This window comes from Balaenoptera physalus (genome assembly GCF_965194825.1).
Source record: "Balaenoptera physalus genome assembly, chromosome: 3".
NCBI classification, from domain to species: Eukaryota; Metazoa; Chordata; class Mammalia; order Artiodactyla; family Balaenopteridae; genus Balaenoptera; species Balaenoptera physalus.
In genome coordinates, this window is record NC_138890.1 from 147,840,939 (window position 1) to 147,861,304 (window position 20,366).

Sequence of the window (20,366 nt, forward strand, 5' to 3'; positions counted from 1 at the left end):
CAAAGAAGGAGCCGTCAAAAAAACACCAAAACCAAAACCAAAACCAAACAAAACAACAACAAAAAAAAACCCAAACAAATGGAAAAAAAAAGCAGAGTCCGGGTTTCCTCCTCAATGAATATACATAGAAATATATCTTTGAGTTCTTCTACAGGAAATAAGGCCCCCAACCAGGTAGAGGATAGTACTTACATACTGAGACCCCAGACTGGTTGGAACCAGAAGGCTGATGATTGAGATTCATGGAACACTACCCTGTTACCAATCAATCAGAAGAAAGTCATGCCCCCTGCAGCCCTCACCCCAAATTTTGCCTATAAAAATTCTTCCCTGAAAACCATTGGAGAGTTTGGATTTTTTGAGCACAAGCTGTCCACTCTCCTTACTTGACTCTGCAATAAACCTTTCTCTGCTCCAAACTCTTATGTTTTGGTTTGTTTGGCCTCACTCTGTGTCAGGCACACAAACTTGCCTTTGACAACAGATGCAGTCCTTGAGCATTGTCTCCAAGTTAACCTGGCCCCACAAGGCTGGAGGAGATGGGTAGCTGGGGAAGAAGGAACAAAGCTGCTCCATCTCTGGAATGATTTTAAAAAGTCATCTTGCTGACAGAAAGAGGGTAGGAATAAGCAGTCTTCGCTACAATCTGAATTTATTTCAACACTTTATGGTAGACAAGTATTTCCTACATGTTATCTTTTCTTCTTATGTGAATTTTTATTTGCCCCTCATTTGGCAAAAAAAAAAAAAAAAAAAGATTTTAAAAAATTGTCATATTGTCAGTTTTTTTTTTAAAGGAATTCCTTTTTTAAAAAATTATTTATTTATTTATTTATTTATTTTTGGCCATGTTGGGTCTTCGTTTCTGTGCAAGGGCTTTCTCTAGTTGTGGCAAGCGGGAGCCACTCTTCATTGTGGTGCGCGGGCCTCTTACTATCACGGCCTTTCTTGTTGCGGAGCACAAGCTCCAGACGCGCAGGCTCAGTAGTTGTGGCTCACGGGCCTAGTTGCTCCGCGTCATGTGGGATCTTCCCAGACCAGGGCTCCAACCCGTGTCCCCTGCATTGGCAGGCAGATTCTCAACCACTGCGCCACCAGGGAAGCCCCCATATTGTCAGTTTCTGTGAATGTAGATAGAGTTTTCTTCCCCTTTTGTTTTCCCATCAATTTTGGCTCACTGTTGCGCAGAACATTTTCTCCTTTTTGGTCCTTAAGATGATAGTTCATCACTGTGCTTCACATTCACAAATGAATAGAGAAACGAGATCCCAAAGTATATTTCACTATGTTTAAATTTATAGTTATTTGGAAATTTTAAATTTCATCACTTGGAAAATTTAATCAAAAATTTAGTTACAATAATAAAAAAGAATATTGGAAGTATGTACTTAACACTACCCACCAACTCCAGACAAAGACTTTATCAACTTGAATAGTCTCATTTCTTCAAAAGTTTAGTCATAAAGCATCACTTTCAGTCTTTCTCTGATTAACACTGAAAAAAGAAACCGGTGCCACCTACTCCTTTCCCTCAACTTTCTAGGTAGATGTTTTGCAATTACAAGAAATGTTTGTTTATGAAACATTTAAGGGATTGACTATGATGCAAAGTAAGAATTCATTATTAATGCTAGCAGACAGTTAGGAATCGCTAAGACCATCACTGAGGGTGGGGAATCATGAGTACTTTTATCAAAAGAAAAGTCTGAAAGTTCTGAAAGGTGAGTGGAAAGAACCCCAGGAAGGAGAGAGAAATACAGCTCATAGCAGGAAAGCTACGAGTGAAAAAGCAATTCCCTGAAGGGCTGCATTGCAGTGAGGGAAGGGCAACTCTAATTAGGCTTGCAATTAGCAATGGTTCCTAAAAGAGCCAATTAGCACGTGCCTATGCACCGGGCTCACTATCCTACATCATCGTCATCGTCATCACCACCATCATTGCTAATACGTGCTGAGCACCTTGTTTTATCTCATTTAATTGTTACAACCTTAGTTAGTAGGGGACTGAGACTTTGGGATGTTAAATAACTTCCCAGGACCACGCTGCTATTTTAAGGAGAATGCAGATCTGTATGATTCCAAACCCATCCTCTTAAGTGCTATATTAATCTGTCCCAAAGAACACAATTTAGAGATGATGTTTATACCTTGGAATGAGCCAAACTCTAAAAGTTAGTCTGGACCTAGAAAGACTCTCTCAAAAGCATCCCAGTAAGAGAAAACTGAATTCTATCTCGGAGAAACAGACTCCATAAGCTACTTTGACTCCAATGCTAGATGGTCCTCTTATACTGAACACATACACACTTCAGTCGTCCCTCTGCTGCATTCCCATTGCCTCCTAAGTGCTCATGGTAATGGGGAGTAATGACCTGTTTATTGGTCAGTGTCCTTCACTAAGTGGGGAGTTGCTGAAAAAAAGCTTGATGCCTTGTCCACTTCCATAGCACTATCATAGTACCTGGTGCACAACTGGTACTCAATAGGTATTGAGAAAATGAATGCATAGGTGAATATTTGTAGTTTTTTTGTCAAGTAGGAGTCACAGAATCATAACCATATGGAACTTCATTAGAGGTCTTCTAGTGATAGTTTAATTCCTCATGAAAAGTTTGCTGAGTAAAGAGAGTTAAGCTAATTCCTTCATGCAGAGTTTAGGCTCATTTTCTTTCGTTGAGGTCAGTAAACATCAAGAGTTGCTACTGACTGGTTTTCAGAGGAGCCTTCACATATACGAAGAACATAACATAAATTATGTGCACACCTCAAATCCTTTATGTTTTTATTGCCTTGTCATCTCCCAGCCCGTTAGCTCTCTGAATGGTTTTCCAATGTCTCTCCAAATTCTTCTGCTCCTGCTTAGTTTAAGATCACAGAATGGAATTTGGGATGTCAGCAAATGCCCATCAGCACTGACTCTTGAGAGTCCTACCGTATTTGTTATAATCTGAAAAAAATACCCCTGCACCTTCCATGAGGGCAAATGCATATGTTGATATTATTTCAATGAAACAAGTAGAAAATAACAATTTTTCAGTTTTTCCAGGGACAAGGTAGCTTTTTATATAAAAATTTTAAATATGAAAATAAATGGATTGACTTTGAGTTTAAAAAGAAAATTGTTAATCAACCTGTTTCAATATGCCCTCTCATTCATATTTCAATTAATGAAAGGAAGACATAGTCTTAAACACGTTTTTGCTCCTCTTTCTTCCTCTTCAGTCCCTTCCCTCTTTTTTTGCAGATAACACAATTGCAGATAAGACAACTGGCTGAGGTCTGATTGGCTACAACTATTCCCATCTTGTTATCTTGCTATGATTACTATGAGTTACTCTGCGAGTGACTATGTCAAAGAAGCAATATCTCAACCATTGCAGGCAACATCTTGATTTACCAACAGGTTTGCTGAACAACAACAAAAAGTGTTCAGGTAGGAAACTTCAGAGAGATTAGGTTTTCCTGTTTATGTAGTTTAGAAAACAGTTCTATCTTGACACATCAGCTTTAATTTTTGTGACGTACCAGAAGTTGATTTGGGTTGGGCCACTTTGAAGTAGTAGTACGCTATGAGACTGAGTTCAAATGTGTAGGGTTTGATCTTGTTTTCTAGGCAAGAAGAACAATAAAAATCTTGAGCCAATTTTGAATTGAAATGAAAAGGATTCCCCACATTTCTCTTCTGCTTTGTTTTTGAAGTCCAGTTAATCCTAAACCCTTTATTTCTGTAGACCCTTTACCTTTTGAGCTGTTAACCAGCATCTGTTCTAAGTCAGCACTTTGGGCCAGAACCACGTTGATATCAAGTTTTGCTTACGGATACAAATTGTTCTTGAACGAACTGCGGGAACAAAGAGTTTGTTTAATCTGACACTCTGTTTGTGGTTTATAGGTGTTAGAAACATTTTCCCCAATAAGGGAACACCCAAAATACATGTAATTAGCACTTTGGTAATTATATAATAAAAATGGATGGATGGATGATTTATCTGGGTAATTCTAGAACTTACAAACACTAGACCCTCCAAAAGCTTAATCTAGTACCATTTTGAGTTGTATTTCCATGTGTCCTAAATAAAGAATATTTTATGTGCAGCAGTGTTCAGGATCCAAAAAGTGATATTTGGGCAGTGTCTCCCATGATACTAAAAAACAAAAACAAAAACAAAAAACAAAGAAACAACTCTGCCAGATAATTTGTTCAAGTCCTGCAAACAGCTTTTTAATTCTGGGATTAAATAAATTCATTCAGCTATGAGTCATCATTCTAGTAAGATGAATTAAACTGGTCACTTAAGAGGAAGTAAGAGTTGACTAAAGGAGCAATTTGGTTCTTAAGGATAATTCTTAATGAATCATTAAGAACACACAAGGAGAAAAAAGAGGAATAGAGAAAAGATGTCTCCATCTGAATAGCAGAGTAGAATAGACTTTTATAGTAGAATTTTCTGTCATTTTGCTTCTGTCTAATTGAAGAGGCAATTTCATAATGATTTTAATTCATGTGCCCTCTCAGTAAGTGTTTCAGAGAAACCTTATATAATTGGAAAGAGCCAGTGTTTGTAAGTGATTTGCAATCGTACAACCCATTCCCATCAAAGTAGGTCAGGCCAGTGTTCTGCTAAGCACAATGCTACTTGTGTAAGAAGTAGCTCTGCTCTCACAATAAAAATCTATGTAACATTTGAAAACAAGGAGGAATAAAGTTAGGGTTACATAGCTCTTCTTCCAAAGTGATGCAGTATGAGTTGCAATCCATTCAATGGAATTGGGTAGAATGACCCAGCCAGTCAGGCTTCAAGCCAAGAAGGAAACAGATAGACAACAATGGTAACAGTAAAAATTACCTTTAAAGGAAAATATCTTTAGTGTGGCACCAAATACTTCAGAATGTTGGTCAATTAGGTAAGCTAGAAGGATGTTTAATTAGGTAGTATCAATAAATAAAATACTTCCTAGGTCAATACATTTAAAACAAACAAACCAAAAACCTAAGATGGTATAATTAAGAGAACAACTTATTTTACAAGTACTTATAATTGCTTTAGAACCAAAAACATTCGTATGTGAATTTGGTATTATTTATTGCAATGCACCAAATCTAGATGACATTAATTCCAATTTCAGAGATGTTAACTTGTGGGAAAAAAGCTAATTTATGAAAACTGTCCTTTGATCAAGAAGCACTTTTGTCACCCTAGTTCCTGTAAATGTTTGTCCCTAATATTTATAAACCATAGAATTGTACTGCTTGGAGAATGTCATGTTGCTTATTCTTGTCCTTAATTCAGAAAGGAAACCCTAGTAAATCATACAAATTACTATGTACCATGCTATGAAGTTATAAGACAGGGGGCACTCAAGTTGGAAAACACGTGGCTCGTACGTGCTAAACCTTATGTCTTATCATGGGTTGTCCCTCCCGGTCCATGGACCACCCTAGATTCCCCTGCAGTTCTCTTCAGCTGCATTTCCAGGAACCAGCAACAGGTGTAGAGCTCTCAATTCCCAATTGACTTTAATATTCTTAAGGTGCTGGGGAAAAGTCAGAGTGGGACTTTATCTCCCTGGTGTCTTCTTAACCTGTCGAGGCTAATACTTTGTTGGGGATGGGGGGCCCTCGATACTTACTGCACAGGGACAGTGTAATATTTGGCTGGAAGGGAAAGTTATGATGAATCAGCGGCTATGGTTCTTCCAATTGCCTTGGTGATGGCTCCCATTATCTTATTCAGACAGGCTTGGGGACTCTTTTTCTACTTGATGTTTCCCACAGATGGAGGGAGGGACACAAAGTTATTTGCCAAGGAACACTAACTGTTTACACCTAGTAGGTGTCTGAAGCCCTCAGAACATCAACTTTTACAGACTCACCTTAACAAACCATGAGTAAACAGTATGCTGCCCATCAGCACTATTGTGAGAAAAGTTAATGCAGGTGACAAGAAAAATGAGACAAGGAAGACTATCTTTGTCCTAAACTTTGACTAGAAATTTCCTTTATGTAGGAAACTTCTCAGAAAAAGAAGGAAGCATATAGCAGATGTTTTGGATGTCTGGATGTCTAGATGTCTTAGTTCTTTTGAATTCGCCATAAAAATAAACATTTTGGGTGATAATAACTGAACGTATTAGATTACATGTTTGTTTAGGTCTAACAATTTTGCCATTGAAGTCAAATTAAAATCTGCTCTGCATTTTGGAAGGAGAAAGAACTAGAAACCTGGTTCCATTTCTGAAATAGTTAAAGCATTGCCCTGGATTATAAAACCAGAACAGTGGCTTGGAAGCAATCTTTGATATTATCTGAAAATCTTCAAAACAAAATGCAAGTGTGGCCATATTTTTTTCTAGCTGATCTGCCGTATGTGTATTTTAGGTGTCTGTCTGATTGCAGTCAGATGTGGGTAAGTGGTGGGGAGGAAAAAATGTTTCTTAACTCTGAGGATAAAAAGACTTGAAATTAGGTGCACCTCACATACTTTGGTAACCTGCCCCACATTCTGCACCGTGATCTGGGATAGATACTGCTAATTTGGTGTTTATTTCTTTGGGGGAGAACAAGCTTTGAAAAGAGGCGCTGTTATAGATAGGTGACAACTTCTGTGCTATATGAAGAGGAATGGATGATACTGCTCAATGAAGACTTCAAGGGGATTTAATCAGTTATGGAGACTAGCCTTAGGAGCAACTGATTTTGGGAATCTCAAATCATGTCCTCTTTGGTCATTATTGAGATATCAAACTTCACTATCTGTTTTTTTTTTTCTGCTGAAAGCAACCAAACTGGGAGGTACCATGTAAGCACCAACGAGCTAAGAAAAGCTTCTTGAACATTCATACCAAAGCCATTTTAAAGCAATTAAGAGAGGAAGACCATGTTCTAAGTACATCAAAGTCTCCTGTTTTAGCTTGAAACGTTATGTATAGTTTGTTCCCTCTGGGCTAGAGCCTCAGAATGGAATTGCTGGGTTGATGACTTCAAATATTTTTAATTTTAATAAATGTTGTCAGATCACTTTCCAAAAAGGAAGTACTAATTCACGTTCTACCAGGATGTATTAGAGTCAATACAGTGTTCTAAATACTTGCTATTCAATGCGTGATCCAGGGACCAGCAGCCTTGGCATCACCTTGGAGCCTGTTAGAAGTGCAGAATCTTAGCCCTACTCAAGATTGACTCAGTCAGAATCTGCATTTTAATAAGATCCCTGGGTGATTCATACATGCATTACCATTTGAAAATCAGTGTTTTAAATCACTTGCAATCTGCGTTAAACTGAGAAGGGTTGTATCAATCAAATATCTTCTCCGGAAGGATAATTAAGAAATTAGTAAAGGTAGTTGACTCTTGGGTGGTGCATTGTGGGACTGGCAGAGAGACGGAGATGGGAACTGGCTTTTGACCATATATTCTTATAAGCTTTGAACTTTTCCATGAGCATGCATTATCTATTAAAAAAAATTAAGAGCAACTTCCTGCAAATATAGAGATAACTTTCTACCCGCAAATCTCCACGGAGATGGCAGCCCAGCGGTTCCACGTGTTCTCCTCACACACGTCTCCTGACTTTGTCATGTTAGTGTACTCCGGGTTAAGCAGCATGGTGGAAAAGGAGAACTTTCCAAACCACACAACTTCCCTTTTGAGGATATGAAAATGTAATGATGTCAATGGGGGTTTAATCTGACAAGGGACGCTTTGACAGGGCAGACAGAGTGAGTCATTGGTCATGGGGCACCTTTGAACATTTTCTGTAACATACCCATAGTTTGAACTGTGATTATCATTCCCCTGTTCATTTTGCAATACTATACGATTTCCCAGCACCAGAAAATTGCATTTAAAATGTTACGACTGATTCAACTTCTTGAAATACAAGAGTTCTTGAGTTTCTTGTAAGTCAGAGAGCTGGCAAGCCGTTTTGGAACATCTCAGTTTCAGAGTCCACACTGGATCTGCTGACACCAAGACGGGGGCAAGTTTCAAGGAGGAAGGGAGGCAGCTCTACCTCTGGAGGATAGAAATGGAGCAACCTCACCGCCCTCTTGCTTCCTGGAAATCTTCCTAGGGCAAGAATCCCCTTCTCCCTCAGTGATCCACTGTGTATAGTACAACTTATTCTTAGGAAACGTTTCATACAGGCTAAATTGAAAACATATGGAAGTTTTATACAGGCTCTGAAGGTTAAAGTACATGAATCTTTTAAATCTTGTTTCTCCAGATGTTGTTGCCACCTTACAGGTCTAAATAGTTTGATAAGAACAATAATTCAAACTTCTCTGACCCTTGAACCCACCTTCTCTCTCAGGACCACCAGCCTCCTGAAAAAGGTTGCCCAAGTATTCTGGGGAATCTTTGGGAGGGTAGAGGCAGTTTTTACATGTGCTCTCAAACCAACGAGGTGGGCCACCAAAAATCTGCCGTTTCTTTCTTTTCCCTGACTTTGGCCCCTTCCTCTGAACATCACCCCTCTTGTCAGGGATTTTTTTTTCCTTTTCTGCAGAGTATCTTCTTTCTCCTAGTGGGCATCTGTCTCCAGCTGCATCTGGGACACCGGAGCCTTAGCGTATGTGGGGAGTGGAAGGGATGGAGGCTGCAGGGCTTTCTCCTGGAGAGGAGCAAAGAACTTAGTCTTCTTTTGGTGTCATTCTCTTTTAGAGGCACCGTGTCCCAGGGTTCTTGTGAAATAGTCCTTGTAGCACTTACTTACAGTACCCTCTGTCTTGAGTTCATGGCCATTTCATTGTTATTGAATCTACCTGCTCTAGCTCCTTCTATGCTCAAGGTACATTTTATCTCAGGATTTTATCTTCTGCCAATGGGTTTCTGAGTCTCATAAAACCCCAAGTTTATGTTAGGGTTCCTGCTACACCCCCAACAGAAACTCTAGGTTCATGAGAAATAATGGTTTATTGCCTGGACCTTTCTGGGCTCTGGGACCTAAATAAGAGGGTTCCATGGCCAAACAGATACCACCTACTCAGTTCTTGAGGAGCCTCCCGGGGCAGGGGGCCAGCCGGCTGCTCAGTCACGGGCTCCATGGTGGGGATGTTTGGTGTCGGTGGGTGGGTGGGAGTGCTGGGCTGGAGGTGGGGAACCAGAGGATGGGAGGAGCACAGCGGGAGTGCCTTCGCCCACAGAGCCCCTAGAATCAGTATCAAGCTTTTCAAAAGATACATTTTATTTTCATAAAATATTATTTTATTTCCCCAAAGGGTGAAGGTGGTGTGATGGTGGCAATGAAAGGGGACAGGGTGATGGGGTAGCCATGGAGAAAACATCTCCTGACCATGCTCTTCTGTCTCTGGGAATTTCCGCGAAAAGAAGGGGGCACCTTACAAAGTGAGCCTGCAGCCAATTTGGGGAGCGATCCACCAGCTGTGGTTTCCAGAACAACAGTGTGGTCACAATTGATACATGCGTTGTTAATAATCACTACCTCCGTGGTCTTGCCTGTTCCCAGACATAGGGGGAGGGGTGGCGACAGGAAGCCGTGCTGGCTCTTCCATGTCAATTTAGTCTTGCAGGTGAAATTGAGAGTTTGGTAAGAGGCGCATGGCTAAACAATCCCTAATCCAGGGAATGTGTGGGCAAATGCCTGGGCAGATGGTGGGCGGCTTTGTGTCCTCCTTCTCGGATCTGCCCTAGTTCACCACCTCCAGGTTTCTTCAAGGCTTAGCCTTATCTGTCTCACTCATAGCTCTCTTCTACCCTTCCGTGTCTAGCATAGATGGGAGATGCAGGCGACAAGAAGACAGGCTGCAGAGAGGGTGGTACCTCTGATCTTGGTCTAGCCGTGCACGCCTAGTCTCCCGGGAGGTCGAATGCCTGGTAGCCCAGGATTTGCAGAAGGATAGCTGGAGAACCGTGGCCACTGACTGCCTTCCTTCTTCAGATTATTTTTTCTTTTCGTCCACATGGTTGGAGTGTCCAGTTGTGCTGGATGGGACCACGTCAAGGCTGCTATGCACGGTTGGGCAGTTTGTGCACTGTGAAAATGCATCCAGCTGAGAGGAGAGTGAGGGTGAGCTCTGTTAGCCCTGAACTAGATCTGCCGTGGCCTGCCATGGTGCCATATCAGGCTGCAGGAAGGGGTGTCTCCCAGACGGTGCCTGGTGCCGTACGAGCTAGTGGTGGCCGTGGCTCAGGGTGTATTTGAAGCTGTGAAACGTAGGGCTTGGCAGCAGCCTCTACTCTTGCTACCACGACCAGCCCTCTGACTTGCTTGGAGTGAGCCCCTCTGGGAAACCTGACCGCGGAAAACTGATAGGAAAACACGCAAGGCCCACGAACGTAATCGTCTGGCTTAGACAGAGTTGACCCACACAACGTTTTAAACTATTTGAACTAGTTGTCAATATTTACAATTTAAGAGATTTTGCATGAGGTTCAGAATTTCTGGCTTCCCACGGCACTGCCAGGTAATATTTGGTCGCAGCCAATTAGTGTGTGACAGTCCTCGCCATGCCCTGCGGCCTCTCCAGCATGGAGGATGAGTGCTAATTGCTGTTTGTCACAGCACTTGTGCTCTGTTTCCTGATAGTAGAATAAAGAGAAGTGAAATCTATCCTGTGCTGTCTTTGAAAAGTGGGAAAATTAAAGATAAACTAAGAAGCCATTACAAAAATATCCTGACCTGCTCTGTATTTTTTAATACCTGCCAAGTCCTTCTAGCACGGCTCCTCTGCAGTCGAGGGCTTAGCTTGGGAGGTGTGTTCTGGGGCCTCATCTGTCCCTCTGACCTCAAGTGTTTTTGTCAGGACAGAGGGTTTAGACCCTTCCTGATGAACTGGGGGGCTAGATCACACGTGGTCAGGTTGAAGGTCAGAGAGAGAGCTACCGTGATAAGACATATGGAATCTGAAGGAGGAGGGGGGGACGAAGGACAGAGAGATTGGGAACACAGACATACCACAAAAAATACCTGACATACCACGCAAAAGTCAGGTATGTAAGTCAATGGCACCAGATTGCATAAGGCAAGGCCCCTGGTGGCAAATTTCTATCAGTAAGGAGGCATTGCTCAAAGGGCAGAGGGCTGAATCCTTAGCTGAGGGAACTATTGGGAATTTTACACATGTGGTTATACCTTGGGATGCCTCTACCTGACACCCACATGACAGAGAAGCAGCGCGGTCCAGGGGTCAAGGGCAAAGACCCTGGAAACAGATTGCTTCCCCCCCAGGTAGGAATCCTAGCCTCTTACTAGCTGTGCAAGTTAGGTGAGCTCCTTACCCCCTTCATGCTTTAGCTTCCTCTGCCTTATAATGAGGATAGGTATATACCTACATTATAAGGTTGCCTATAGATGAGAATTAAATGAGTTAATTCTTAGAAAGTGCTTAGAAGAGTGGCTGGCACTTGTCAAATACCCAAGAAGTATTTATTACTACCAGCTTGCTATCTCTCCCGCCTCCCCTAGGAAAACGCAATATTTAGAAACATGGTTATCAGCTTGGAGGAAGTTGTCCTCTGAAAGAAATAAGAGCAGCATATTTTTAGAGTTGCTCCATTCAGAAAGAAGTTGTAAAGTTCTCCTGGAACATGAGAAGCTAAGAGATGTCTTCCATCCAGGGCACTCTTCCTGCGGACCCTTTTGCAAGGAGCATGGTGGCAATGGCTCTCCTAGATTTATAGGAGCTTTACTGTGAAAGGGGCTCAAAAGGGGGTGACATTGGTGGGAGAAGGCTCAGCTCTCGCCCTTGGGAGTCCATGGCGCAGTCTGCCCTATGCAGAACACAAGGATGTTGTGGTTTCAGCCTGGTTTGTGGGGCGCATAACAAGGTGAGGCTGCTTCAGACAGCGCTCAGTGTCGCTGTCTCCCTGCGGTTAGCCATGAAGTGAGCAAAGACACAACAGTGTTTGTTTGGAGCTCAAGTGCTCGGAGTGCTGCTTTGAGCCCTGTGAGGCCCTTGTGGGGCTTTGAACTGTGGCCACAAGATGCTAGTGGCATCTCTTTCCAGATTTGTTTTGACACAAGCTTGAAAACAACGTTTCCCTCTGTCCTTCTGCTAAGAATCTGACAGTGAATGTGCTAGTAGATTTGTTTAGCCCTGGCTCAACAGAATCTTTGGTGATGCCTTGAGTAACAGAGGATGCTCTAAGTCTGTATCAGAGAACATGGCAGAGAAAACTTTGGAGGTGGAAGGAGCTATCCAACAGGCAGCGTAAATTTCTTACTAAGTCACACGTGCCAGCTAAGTACAACAGGAGAGAGAATAAGTTGCAAAAGGTGTTGGAAGCAGAGTTAGGACACCTTTTATTTAGAGAAAAAAAAGGGTAGGAGCAGGGGAGGAGCCTGAGGGAGCCCAGACAGCAGGGGTTGCTGCACTGACCTGTTCAGGGCTAGACTAGGCTCCCAGCGCTAAAAGGAGGTGATTATAATAGGATTCTTGGTTCTCATTAGCTTCGTGAGTCATTCAGCCTCTAGCAGATGTACCCTGATGTCACTCAGCCTCCCTCCTCCAGAGCTGCAGGGGGCCATTTGGGCAGGAGGAAAGTGACCCTCCTTGCACACACACAGACACACACACACACACACACACACACACACAAATAATATTGAAAAGATTAAATCGGTTCTCTCCACAGATCTAAAATAAGGGACATATAAGGTTGTAGGAACATCTTTACTGTAAAAAGGTACTCTACACCTGCTAGAATTTCTGTTAAAAGGAGACATTCCTCTTCACTCATTAATCAATTTCGTATTTATTGAGTATCTAATAAGTACCAGAAGCCATGCTGAGGGAAGCTGTGTCAAGTTGAGTGTGAGAAAAAGATGATAAGCATAGAAAGGTAGAATCAGATTCTAAATAACATCCTAAGAGGTGTGGAATTTATTTGATAACAAGGAGGCAGAGGGAAGGTTTTTAAACAAAAATGTGACATGCTGAAGTAAAGATTCAGAAAGATTATTTTGTGAATAGTGTAGAGGCTGGATTGGGGTAGAACGATGGAGGCTTTGGGAGAAGATACAGAAAGTAGGGGGGTCAAATGAGGACCATTGCAAGAGTCTAGAAGAAGGATTTTGAGGGATTTTGAAATAGGGTGGTGAGTGGGCACTGAAAGGAAAGGAGAGATGTGAGAGATATTTGTAAGAAGTGATCAGTAAGATTGGGTGTGAAGGGGGGAAAAGGATGAAGAGACAAGGATACAGCCCCAGTTCTGAGAATAGGAGTCTAGGAGAACCACAGGTGCTGCCATCAGTATAGCATGGGAGGTTGGGAGGAGGAGCTCTCCCAGGAGAACTTCAGAGATGGGCTGGGCTATGTAGTCATCTAGCCAAATGCTTCGTCCACTGTCTGTATCTCCTCTACTCCTATTTAATCCTCCCTTAGACAGCCCCAGGCTGGCCTGGACAGGATAACAGCTAAGTGGCTGGAGTATGGTAATGGACACCATGGGTAGGAATTCTAGTGCAAGGAAATAGGGGGTGCTCAAACAGTGGGATGAGCCTCTTCAAAGTGCTTTAAAGAAAGGTGAGATCCACACGTGATGAAGACCACACTGAAAGGGCCCTTTGGGGAGATGGGAGTTGGGGTTGCAGAGCTGAGGAGCTGATTCAGTAGAGGTAAAACTACAGTCGGAGGAGGACAAAGGGGTAAAGTTCTAGGTTCCCTTCATGGTGCCGCATGGTACCCTGCATCTGTCAGAATACTTCTGGCAACAGGGAGCTTGTAGCTTCTCATGGTCAGCTGAAATCTGCCACGCTGCAACATTCACCACTAGTGTTGGTTCATCCCTGGGGACCACAGAGAAGCTACTTCATCTGGACAGCTTTTCAAATAGTTGGAGATGGCTCCTTTACCCCTTACATTGGAAGTTTCTCTACTTAAGGCTAAGACTATGGGGTTTTGAGTTTCCTCTTTTCTGAATATATATATCAGTTCCTCAGCATACATACACTGTGCATATATTCAAGCGTGTGGCCAGGAACTGCACACAGAATTGCCGGTGAGGTCTAACCAGCACCGATCAGAGGAAAATCAGCATCTCCCTTCCTACCAATGATGCTCTGAGTACGCTGGACTCTTCAGGGGACACTTCACACAGCAAATTAGATTCAATTCACTTTGACCAAAACCCTTCTGCTTTTATTTGTAAACATTGCTAAGTCATACTTCTTCCATCCTGGGCTTATGCAATGGGTGATTTGTACTTCAAGTTGAGCAAACTAGGTAAGAGGATGGCTTTGGGTGTTCATATTGGGTTCCTAGTCTATGTCTATAATTTACCAGCTGTGTGACTTTGGGCAAGTTACATAATCTCTCTACTTGTCATTTTCATTATGTGTAAATGGCCATCTTAAGAGTACTTACTTCACAGAGTTATGAGACTAAATGAGATAATGCCTGTAAAGCACTCAGCACAGTGCCTGCCTCACAGTAGACCTTCAATAATATTAGCTATTATTACCTATTGTGACCTATTATTAATATCCTAACCTTGTTATTGAGTTCTCTTTTTCTTAATAAGCATAATTTAATTCAAATTTCTTCCAACATTGTACCAACCACAATTATAATTCACATGAATTCTATCTCTCTCTTTGAATTTCTTTGTTGATGTTTTGTATCACAGAAGTAAGAGAGACATAGTCAGTACCTCCTATAGCTAACAGCCCATTAAGGGAGAGGGAAAATAAATAATTCATGTCATGAGTCTTCTGTGTTTGCGAACCTCACTCTACTGGTTACAAACTCACTTGTCATTCAGTCCATATTTGTTTACCTTGTTCCCAAGGATAGCGTGAAGATATCATGAATAACCCTGTAAAATGTCACATTGCTGTCCAGAGGAGAGCAACTAGGATAAGATTCAGATTCATCTCACAGAAGCGAGAGCTGGAGAACATAGTCATATTTAGTGCCAAAAAGAGAGGAGATGGTGCAAATAGTGGGAGATGTTGAAGAGGGTGACAATTTGGTGTGTGAGTTGGATGAGGGTGGAGAGAAGGTGGGCATGGATGACGTGAACGTCCACTGAGGCCAATGTTATGTTGGCGGCAAATGATTCTGGAAGTAGCTGTTTCAAGCAGTCCATGCTGATACCTCCTTGACCTATGATTTAGAAGAAATTGTGGCCCCCTTTCGGGTTTTTCTCATGTATTAGTCTAAAATATCAGTCTTTGTTAAAGAGGAAGAAATGGATCTTTGAAATAAGTGGACATTGACAGCCAGGCAAGAAGGAGGAAGAGACCTATTCAGGGGAAGAAAGAGAAGAAAAATTCATGGTAAAGTAGTGAACTTCCCCAGCTTCACTGCTCTCTCATTCATCTTAGGTGTGCCGGAACCCTAACCCTTTGCCTGTACCATGCGTTAACGGACATTTTGTTTCCTTGACCATCTTTACCCAGGTAATCCCTTCATTGAGACATCACTGGTGATATGTTTATTTTAGAAGAAAATAGCATCAGCTTCCCTTTCTTTTCATGGGAAATACTATATTATTTTTTGACAGTTTTAAAATGAGTTCTGGGTGATCCCCGAATCTTGTCATCTAACATACACCAAAAGTGCAATGATGTACGTCAGAACCATTGCCTGGTAGAAAGGTTGGCTCAGCTGTTCATCATGTGACATGATGGCCTCTTGACGGTTGGCTTTTCAAGAGTGGTATTTGGGTTGAATGCACAGAGTCCTGAAAGGGATAGCCTCCTTTGGGAGATTTAAAATCAGATGAACTCTTTTGTTTTAAATTAGATGAGGACTTGCAGGGGAGCACAGATTCTGCCACAGGAGAGGGCAGATGGTTCGAGGCTCCAGGAGTTTCCCAGGAGGGAGTGAGGACCCTTCCTGTCCCAGGGCTCTGAGACCAGGACAGCTACGCCACCATGTAAGTAGACAATACACGTGTACTAGATGGTAGAATTGGGTTATAAATTTTCTTTTAACACCATGACAATAGAATACAAAAACATATCTGAAAGATGAATTTAATAGGGTTATATGTAAATACCTGTACTTTGATATTTTTAAAAAGTGGCCTCTGTTAAGATAGGTGGAAATGTGGTTGAACTAAAGCACATGAAACAAAGGCTTAGAAGCTTTAGTTATCTGTAAGTTTAATATAAGTCATCAGTTTTTTTGGTTACCTCAGACTCCTCAAAATCTGCAGGTGTGGGTTCGTGTGTGTGTGTGTGTGTGTGTGTGTGTGTGCGTATGCCCATACACAATGGCTTTGACATCCTGGGCTGCATTAAGAGAGGTATCTTGATGGTGTATCCAGAGTCCGAGATCAGAGACTTCAGATTCATCTCACAAAAGCAATAGTTGGAGGACATGGTAATGTGCAGGGCAAAAGCAGCCTCAGAATGATCTGAAGATGGTTGGGCGTTCATTAGAATTATAAGACTTGGAAGGCTCTTGGGGAGAGGAGCTTCCAGTACATTCTTTCTTCTTCTGGCAGAATCCCAGGCAGTCTCTGCTTTCAGTGTGAAGTTCCACCCTTGCCTGCTCCAGAACCTGCAGTGCGAGAGCTCCATTTACATCTCTAGGTCATGTTCCACCACAAGATCGGCTCCATCCTGATGGTGACTGGAAACTGACATGGTGGCAAATATCCACCAGGGAGACCTTTGTGTGGGTTGCTCTCCTACAGTTCAGATGAGACAATGGGCCTCAGGAGGGAAATTCTGCAATTTCCTTCGTTAACTACACTGTGCAAGAACATTATTACAGCAAGAAATTACAAGGAAATATAAGGCATTATTACAGAGCCATTGTCTCCGTTTTTAATTTTTTTCTAGTGCAATGTAATGTTGCCTTGTCTTCTTCAGTCCTTAATAAAATGTGGGTTGGTTGGCTGCCTGTGTCCTTATCATGATATCTTATTTATTTGAATCCTATTTTCAGATGTTCCTCAGCTCCCTTATCTAGAATAACTAGAACTACGAGTGAATCAGCTAAATTGAAACTGTGAAATCTCTGGCTGGGTTTCTTCTCCACCTCCTAAGCTTCTGCATCACCATCCGCCATCATCTTGAGGACAAGGGTTCTGGGAATGGAACCCACAAGAAGCAGATTTAGGCAATGTGTCACTCTCAAGAAATAGAATATAATTCTCACTGACAATTGAAGTTGTCTTTGGATGGCTCAATTTTTTAGGGATCAATCAAAATGTGATACCTCTACATGTTTTGCACAAATGTATTATAATGCAACTTAAAGCTGGCTATGATTTTAGACTTTGGTTCAGGAGCATAGCAATACAGAAAATACACAAAATCCCTTACTTCATGGAACTTACAACTTAGTGGAGTGACAGACAAACAAAAGAGTAAACATGCATTTGTCAGATGTTGATAAGTGCAATGGAAAAAAAAATTAAAGTGGGCATGAGAGGTATGGGGATGGTGGGTTATTTCTATGTTGTATTATGCGTTGAGGGAAGGCCTTGCTGACAAAGTGTCATTTGAACAGAGGCCTGAAGGAAGTCAGGGGGCAAGCCATGCAGATATTTGGGACCAGGCAGAGAGAAAAGCAAGTGCAAAGGCCCTGAGGCAGGCATGTGTCTGTTGTGTTCCAGGGTCAACAAGGTACAATTGTTGCTTAAGCAGAGCAGGCTGGGGGAGAATATCGGGAAATGAGATCAGACAGGCAGCGAGGGGTAAAATCAAGGTGAGGACTTGGACCAGACTCTACACGATATGGGACTCCAATAGAGGGTTGGAGCAGAGGGGTGACGTGAAGGCTCCCTCTCTTTGGCTTGGATATGTTGAGTTTGTGATGATGATAAGCCATTCCTGTGGTAATCAAGTGGACAGTAAGAGAGAAGTTTGGATTTGGGGGGGAAGACGGGAATAGAAACTTCAGCTTTGGCCCCATAAAGTCATGGAAATGGATGAGTCATCCAGGAATTGACTGTGGACAGAGAAGGCTGAGTGCTGGGACCCTCCAACTCTTAGAGGCTGAGTAGAAGAGGAGGGTCCAGCAAAGGTCCACAGAAGGAGCAGCCAGAGAGGAGACCCAGAGGGGGTTTCACAGAGGCCCAGCCACTGAAAATACATCAGTGCTCACTTAAAAATGCAACGAAAACAACAAAAACAAAATCACTTTCTTCAGATAAGTATCACTGAATTTGAGTCACTAATTTATACAAGTGCTATAATTGTACCTCTATGTATACAAGAAATATATTCTATTAATAAAGAATTATGAATAGATAATAGGATCATGACTATACCAGCAGCTGATAACACAGCTTTCTCCTTGGCTAGTGAGATACACCTTGGAATTTTACGGAGCAAGAACAACAAACTGCATGCAGCCACGCTGCCCTGACGTGGAGCTTTGGGGGAATTTTCACTGTACCTGCCTAATGTAGACACTTCTCACAGGGACTGTTCATGACTTAATGTGTATGTTTATATTTGAACATATTGTTCTGGTGCCTTTTATTTTCAGAATCACTTCAAAATGCACTCTTCCTTACTTTGGATTTTTGCTTGGAAATTTAAAGTTTATTACAGAATATTCTCCGAGTTAAGGAAGACTCCCTTTTCTGTGCCCCTCATAGCCTGGTAGGGGTCATTACTACACTTATGATGACAATGTATACAACAAACACCATGTTTACATTTGATGTTTGGAAGATTCATGCCCCTCTCTTGTCTTCATTTCTTTTCCTCTGTGAGTCTTGAAGGAGACCTCTCTTCATCACTTCCTTGTACATGCTCACTCCTTTGGAGAATTATTTTAACATCCTAAGAGAAGAGATTCAAAGAGAAGTCACAAATATTAATAAATGAGTTAGAATTAATGATCACCTAATATGTGGCAGTGATTAAACAGTAAGTTGTTTTTATTTTTTCCTTTGAGAAAATTGTTCTCTATTTAGCTTGAATCCTGCCTTGCAACTTACTAGTTGTGCCCTTGGAAAGATAGCAAAGATCTTGGAGATTCCATTTCCTCATCTAATAATATCTAATAACAGAGTTGGCATATCAGATTAAATAACATTTGTAAAAGCAGAGTTTGTCAGTAATGGGCAAGGCAAAACATTATTTCCCTATCAATCAATAACAAACAGTATCCACCTTCTATTAAAGGAAAAGTCTAATGCCAAGTTAATCATATCTACAGATTTGTAGAATTTTAGAACAGCAGATTATTCTGAGGGTGGGGGGACTATCTCATTTCTGTTTTTTTTGTTGTTGTTGTTTAATATTAGAGATTGATCTGTTTTTTGTCCACTTAAAATACCCAGCTATGTTACATTTTAAATCACAGATGTTTTCAAAATAAATTTAAGACATTATCACAATGTAGAAGGGGTACAAGCACGTGTGAAAAATGTAGAATTATATTTATGCAGTTTTTTTTTTTTTTTTAGGAAAGTGCTTTAGGGATATGTTTCTTTTCTTCAGAGCTGAGTTCCAAAGGTTTCTTTTTTTTTTTTTTTAAATAAATTTATTTATTTATTTATTTTTGGCTGCGCCGGGTCCCCGCTGCTTTGAGCGGGCCCTCTCCAGCTGCGGCGAGCCGGGGCCACTCCTCCCTGTGGTGCGTGGGTTTCTCACTGCCGTGGCCTCTCCCGCCGCAGAGCACAGGCTCCAGGCACGCGGGATTCAGCAGCCGTGGTGCGCGGGCTTCAGTACTTGTGGTTCACGGGCTCCAGAGCGCAGCCCCAGCAGCCGTGGCGCACGGGCCCAGCTGCTCCGCGGCACGTGGGATCCTCCGGGGCCAGGGATCGAACCCGCGTCCCCTGCACTGGCAGGCGGACTCCCAACCACTGCGCCGCCAGGGAAGCCCCAGAGGTTTCTATTTGACCATAGTCATTTTACTCATGAAACCATGAGTTAGTTCAGCGTCTGAACGGACCCCCTGCTGAGGGACGCACACATCGCTGAATCAGTCACTGCCAGGAACCATAGTGAATCATTTTCTTGAAAGAGCTTGTTCTTTGAAAATACAGATCTCCTACAGCCAAGGTCAGTCTTAGGTGACCTAAGTGAAAAAGGACAGCTGCTCGCCCTTGACCATTCTGGTCCTACCCTCCACAGTTCTTACTAACTTGTCTTCTTTGCATAGCATATTGTTTGTAAATGGCTAATGCTGACTAGGGACTGTTAACTTGGGGATTGAGGAATGAGCTGTCCTGTGATTACCTGACACTCCAGAGCAAGGGGGAAAATTATAAACTCTAGTATTTAAATCAGATTGGCTAGGCTTATAGCTGAAATCAGGGGCCATAGTTTTCAGTAGCAGTTAGTGGAGAAAAGCCTGAGAGAGTCTGGAAGTGTTTGACATGGGTGCCTTGAAAACACAAAGCACCGAAGCAGCCATCATGTTTTGTTATAAACATAAAGGAGATGGTTGGAGTATATCTTAAAGTCAGATACCTTGAAGACTGTGTCCCT

General features: G+C 42.1%; 1 protein-coding gene across 2 annotated transcripts in view; it reads right to left on the reverse strand.

Moving 5' to 3' along the window:
* Positions 1–2,439: 2,439 nt before the first annotated feature.
* SPEF2 (sperm flagellar 2) overlaps positions 2,440–20,366 on the reverse strand; it is a 209,393-nt gene continuing 191,466 nt past the window's right edge. For both annotated transcript variants that reach the window (XM_082453670.1, XM_082453669.1), the window contains exon 36: positions 2,440–18,710. In XM_082453670.1, coding sequence (XP_082309796.1) covers positions 18,621–18,710 — 90 coding nt within the window. In that variant the 3' untranslated portion in view covers positions 2,440–18,620. The remainder of the gene's footprint in view (positions 18,711–20,366) is intronic.